Source organism: Lactuca serriola, chromosome 5 (assembly GCF_051521515.1).
Source record: "Lactuca serriola cultivar US96UC23 chromosome 5, Lser_US96UC23_V15, whole genome shotgun sequence".
NCBI classification, from domain to species: domain Eukaryota; kingdom Viridiplantae; phylum Streptophyta; class Magnoliopsida; order Asterales; family Asteraceae; genus Lactuca; species Lactuca serriola.
Window position 1 is genome coordinate 21,526,814 of NC_136412.1, and position 6,285 is coordinate 21,533,098.

General features: G+C 32.9%; 1 protein-coding gene across 2 annotated transcripts; it reads left to right on the forward strand.

Annotated features, from left to right (window-relative positions):
* Positions 1-624: 624 nt before the first annotated feature.
* LOC145052180 (uncharacterized) lies at positions 625-5,726 on the forward strand. Of its 2 annotated transcripts, XM_078999991.1 has the most exons (6): positions 625-777; positions 854-973; positions 1,212-1,295; positions 1,914-2,522; positions 2,691-3,007; positions 5,510-5,726. In XM_078999991.1, exons 1-5 carry the CDS (start codon positions 625-627, stop codon positions 2,964-2,966), a joined length of 1,242 nt encoding a protein of 413 aa, XP_078856117.1. In that variant the 3' UTR covers positions 2,967-3,007; positions 5,510-5,726. The 2 variants fall into 2 exon arrangements, with proteins under 2 accessions (XP_078856117.1, XP_078856116.1); XM_078999990.1 differs by lacking the exon at positions 5,510-5,726 and having other exon boundaries at positions 2,691-3,740.
* Positions 5,727-6,285: the final 559 nt, after the last annotated feature.

A 6,285-nucleotide genomic window follows, 5' to 3' on the forward strand; every position in this document is an offset into this window, starting at 1 on the left:
CCAACGTATTTTTTTTAATTTGAACAATACTTTTCACCTATTCCGGACTTGCACATCATTTTTCAGAAAAAAAACTATTTTCAGATTATTTTCTTTAAAGTTAACTTAAAATGTAGTTTGGTACGTTTTGAAATATACCTTACTAGGTGTGAGACCCATGTATTACATGAGTTTATTTAAAAAAAAAATAAATTTAAAATTTTAACAATTTGAAAATTTTAAATTTATAAGAAAAATGAGAAATTTTTTGAATTATTAAAATTAATGAAGCTTTAATGTATTGAATACATTAGATATATAAACTCTTTCTAATAAATACCTTACATATATATTACCTTATATATTAAATGTGGAACTTTAATTTAATAAAATGAAAAATACAATAAAATGACAAGTGGAAAATAAAAAATTTAAAAATTCTAGAAAATGACATATGTCTAAATGAATGAGAAGAGGACATGTGGCAAAAAAAAATAACTTTCAATTTATTATAAGTATATATATAGTAGATTTCAATTTCATAGGTATGTTCAAAAACCTACTAATCCGTTTCAAATAGCAACTCGCAATCACCCCTTTTATCTTCATAAACCATCGGCATTTTCCCGCCACGACAACGGCGACATGACCTATCATCGTTCTAGATCTCTGAACCGTCCACCGTCTCCATCAATGGCGAAACTTCACTCCAAACTCTCTCGAATTGTTTATCGCCATGATCAACTCAAGCTCTCATTCACTCACCTAAAATCTCAGATCAAAAACGGTTTGCTCGAGGTAATTCACTTCCAAAAACTTGACAATTTCAACGAATAAATATTTAGATTTCTTTACCTTTTTCGGATTTGTGTAGGCAGAAGACGTTTTCAGTTCGTTAGCTGTTCCATTGATGAAACTCGTCGGTTTGAAAAGCGCTGAAATGGCTGAAGAAGGAAGATCAAGCACCATTATGAAGATCAGCTTACATACTCAAGTAATGTACCAGTACCTGACAATAGTGCTTGTATGCTTTTCCATATCACGAGTAATGTAATTTATATCGTAAGAATCCATATCTCTAATCTAAGTTTATTGAGGTGCTGTAGTCAGGATTATTAGAACTCTGCAATTGTATTACAGAAACAGGCACACATATAACTAGTGTATTTCTATTGATCTGTGCATAGAAAATTTGTGCTAATTTCACGTTTCTTACTCGTGGCATCAAACAGGGAACTTGTGAAGACATGATTAGAGTTGACACGCAGAAGGTATTGTCAACTGGCGAGAGGGAAAACACAATTCATAGACTGGAGGTACCTTTGTTCTTACAACGCAACTCAAATAGGCAAATCATGCTAGATCTGACACAATTTTACTTAAATTAGATTGATAAGCTGTTGCAAGAAATCCTCATTTGTTACTTTAACAATTGTGTCATTAGTCATCACCCTATGGAAATAATTGCTAATGTATGTAAGTAGGAGATCTGATTTCATCAGGTGATGCTATAACTGATATTGATGGCATAAATTCTAAATGTGTGAGTATCTTAGTTCCTATAATGCTTGGAGCAAAGCGTTCAACTTTACAAAGAAGATTGTCTTTCCAATTATTGATGGACTGTAAGGTGAACACAATAACTTCCGTTAGTCTTTTACTTATATTTGCATTCAGCTACTATTCTTGCCACTTAAACATGTACTAGTGTTGCAAGTTTGCTGGAGAGGGTATATATCAATAATTTTATGTAACCTGTACTTATCTATCAATTGAAAGAAACTATAATTGTTGGAAAGTGTTTTACTGTTAACCAAATATCTACAAATCTTTTAACATCAAAATAGGAATAATTTTGTGGACAAAGAGACACTTAGTTCTTTTGATCTTTCATTATAAATTCTTATGGATTCTTGTGCATGGGAAACCTACAGGAAGACTATACAAATAGCGTGATGACTGCAGGCAAAGAGATTATCCAGAAACAGAAATTGCAGCTGACCCAACTGCTGCAGCTTCTGAAACAAGTAGAGAGTTGTGTTAATTCTAGTCAGAAAAGCATGTTTCAGACAATTGATGACCACAAGGACAATATCAACACATTTATCAAAAAAGCTGCCAATTATATATCCGCAATTCAACAGTCAAGCCATGATGGTAGGGCCTTCACCATCACACTTAAGCTCCTGAAAGCTATATATGAACATGTCTGTGCAGTCCTCAGCTCAATTGAGGGTGGGGTGGACAATCTGGTCAACAAATTAACTGAGCAAATGGGTAAGCCAATGATTGAGTATGTCAAAAGCTTTAAGGCTGAAATGACAACAGGCACATGTCATCGTCTATTGGTTGCATTGGAGGATATGAGAGAAGTGGCAAGGGACAGAAGGGTAGAATTGGCACAAGCAAGAAAAAAGGTCAGAACAGCAGAAGAAAGGACACTTCAAGCATTAAGCAAGTTGAGAGAATCAGAAGAAAGAATGAAGAGAATGAGACAGATTAATAAAAGACATGAGTCTTCTCGGCATTATCCCATGCACAAAGTAAGCCCTTTTCTTACTGTTTGCAAGTCATCTAATTATGTGCTGTTTTATACTTTAATTTATTGATTAAGTTTAACCCCAACCCAACATCAAACTCATTTTTAACACCAAATTTGGTGTAAAATTAATAAATCTTTGATTTATTAATTTTGTTTGTCTCTGGCCTAGTTATTAGCACAACAGAATGAGCAAACTAAAGATGACAAGTTGCTGTGGGAACTACTTAAAATGAAACAAAAATGCCAACAACCTGAGAGTCCATTTGGAGCACAAGAGCTTCATCCGGTTGGAATCAATACCAAACACCACCGTAAGTCAACAATGGTCAATAACCCATCCATCACTTCCACATCTACACAATCTTACACTAAATCAAAAGTGCTCCTAATCTCATTGGAATTGGGTCTGGGTGGATCGCCTTCAGTAACAACAAAACAAGCCTGATCACGCGAACATGTTGCTCACTGAATTCGCACATAAAAAAGGTTAACACTCTTTCCTTATTATGTCCCAATATCGTTATGAAATAGAGTAGTTGTGAATAAATGAATCATATTTTTTCCCTTACAAACTATCTTCAAATAGAACAAATTTTCAACATTTATGATCAAAGACTGAAAAAATAAATTGTTAAGTGTGGCTTGAATTGTTTGCCGACCTCTTCACCCGACCCCGGAAATCAAAAAAGAAAACGTGTTTTTTCTAGGAAGGAAAAAAAAAGGATAAATTTCTTTATTTATTTTTCTTTCGAATCTTTTCCCAATTCGGAAAGAAAAATTCTAACATTTGATAATGATAAAAATGTCCAAATTTCGTTCTAATTTACGGCCTTGTTACAATTATCAAATTTTTATATAAAAAAAACATTATAAAATTGCTGGCTTTTCTTTCATATAACATAAAACGATCGATTTTCTTTTTCAGTCATTTTGCCTCGTGAACACATAACTTTCATTTTCTTTTCTCCCCTTCTCTCATGGAAAACTTTGAAACATAATATTGGTGTGCGACCTTAGTTCTTCAATTCAAGGCATGTTGATTAGTGTTTTGCTTCCTCGTGTTTGGTAAAAATCATTCTTCAACTTTTGAAGTTGTTAATATTTTGTAGAGGTAACAAAACAGTTGAATTGGGTATTTAGTAGATGTGGTAAAATAGGCGGGTTAGATAACAAGTAATTTTTTTTGTACAAGGTTAAAGGGGGTTGACTTGGGTTGGGTAAACTCATAAATATGTTGTGTCTATTTTGTTGAAAGATTGTGTTTTAAATATTAAAAAAAGTATATTATCATTAATAATAATCTAATTTTTTGAATAACAATAGTTTAAGGGTTGTAGTTGTTAGAAATATACATCAGGCCATCAGTGACGACTTTTGGCCCATTTAACTTATATTTGTTCTTAGTCTTTTTTTTTTTAAAAAAATTCTACCGGTTGACTTTGGGTTAGAAAATTTTCCAAATCAAATCGTAGGTAAGTAAATGATATTTTTTAGAAAAATATCGAACCGAAGAACCAGGTTTTGGTCAAAACAAGTTTGTAGGGTTGGGTTAACTGGTCAACTGTTTTTCTTTTTCTTTTTTGTTTTTTTTTTATATCTAACTTTCTAATATATAAATAATTAACAAAGTAAATATGGTTATGAAATGATTTAGAAGACCGTAAAGCTTTTAAATACATTTTTGGTGACGCATGAGATGCTTGATCCATTTGATATATATTAGTTTTAGTTGAGTTATTTTTTACTTACGAACCATATCGATCTATTTTTTTAACAAATACGTCAACATTATATATGATGTTTAATATTGTGTATCTGGCATGTCTTAACTCATAAGTCATGCCACTCAAATTTTTTACAAATCGAAACCACAACAGATATGGTTCTCTAGTCCTACGTTATTTCAAAATTTTGAGGGAATCTAATGTGTAAGACTTGATACATTGATTTAAAATGTCTAGCGTTGGAATCATAAGTATTGTTAATTGTAAAAAGATTAAAATATATCCAATAACATTTACTTTTTGGACATATATTTCCGCTATCAGTTAAAAATTGTGGTTGGAAGGACCGGTTGTAATTGGTTAAGTACCCAATTGACCGCAATTTTTTATGTATTTCTAATTTCAGTAGCCAAATACCACAATTCACCATGGGAATTGTTATTTCCATGTTTGAAATTGTAATAATTAGAAAATTAATTGTTTAAATATTTCAAAAGTTCTCATTGTTTATAATGTTTAATAAGAGAAATCTGCGAAAAAGTCCCAAAATTTTGGATCAGTTTATGAACTAATCCTAAATTAAATTTCATTAACGAAAAGGACAGGAAACCAACTATTATAATCAATTTAGCCATCTTTTACCTTTTCAACAGGTTACCTATTGAGGTGTACGCCAAATGGATTGTTGGGGTAATGTGGCAAGGCTGACGTGGCATGGCCTTTCTTTTAAATTTAAAAAATCAAATTTTTGGGGGAAAAATGTGTGAGGGGGAATCGAACTTGTAATCTCCCTCACTAAAACCAATATTTTAACCAATTGGACCACAATCCTTTTATATATTTCTTCATTCACGTTTTATGTAATGTATTAGTTGAATTTCTTTATTAAATACGGGTCCCACTCATCCTTCTATTCTTTCTTATTACCTCCTTCACTACCAGTATTACCCTTTTCGAGCCAATCCCATTAAATCCCTCCAGGAACTCCATCGTCAACAACCCTTCTTCTCCACTCGTCCCACTTCTCCAATCATGTTGGACATCTCTACCGCTCTATATTTTCGACGATTACACACCCAACAAAAAAAGGTTTTGAAACAAAATTGAATTTCAAGCTATAAGGATAGAATCAAAGTTTTCAGTGTTTTTTTATTTGTAAATAGTTATACAAAAATTAAATCTTGGGTTGTTTGTTGATGCAAAATCAAACATGCATCAAAATTTAACTGTCTGGTGAATTTTTTGTGTCTGGGTTTTCTGGCAGGTTAGTGTATAAAAGGGAAAGTGATGAGTAATTTTTGTTTCTGGCGATATTAGGTCTTCAAATCATAGTTCCTCAGGAATCCAAAGACATGGTGGGTGATGGCAGTGCAATAGACCGACGATGTCAAGGGCACATGTGATTTTGCATCGATTTTCCAGTAGGATAAGGTTTAGAAGTGTAAGAGCGATGATCTTGTCGACGAAAATGGATCCTCAAATCACCGATGGTTTCAGGGTGGGCGGTGGTGGGGCAAAAGACTGTTGATCTCTTTTGTGGTTGTCTAGTGTTTACGAAACAAGTGTAGCATCGGACCAATGGTTTTCAGCTCAACAGTTGTGGTGTATCTGTGGTTTTCGATAATATGTGGGAGGGACGAGAGTGACAGTAAGGCGATTATAGAGTTTGGGATATGGATGTTGGGGCCCACATATATTATTCAACAATTTTTAGTAAGTTAATAATATTAATAAAAGCATTTAAACTAAAAAAGTGTATGAATGTCACATCAACTGCCATTTCAGCCTATCAATGCATTTGGCGTGCCACCTTAGCGGGTTACCTGCTGAAAAGGTAAAAGAGGGCCAAAGTGATTATAATAGCCGGTTTTCTGTCCTTTTTCATTAATGAAATTTAATTTAGGACTAGATCATAAACTGGCCCAAAACTTTAGGATTTTCTGCAGATTTTCCTGTTTAATAATTAAAATGATAAAAGAATATTGACATATATGTTGTCTAAGTATTCAATATAAACAACGCCTGAATTTTTTTATAGAT

Coding starts and splice junctions, on each gene's coding strand:
- LOC145052180 (XM_078999991.1), top strand. CDS start 625: ATGACCTATCATCGTTCTAGATCTCTGAACCGTCCACCGTCTCCATCA. Junction 1,296..1,913: donor ACACAATTCATAGACTGGAG/GTACCTTTGTTC, acceptor GGAAACCTACAG/GAAGACTATACAAATAGCGT. Junction 2,523..2,690: donor GGCATTATCCCATGCACAAA/GTAAGCCCTTTT, acceptor TCTCTGGCCTAG/TTATTAGCACAACAGAATGA.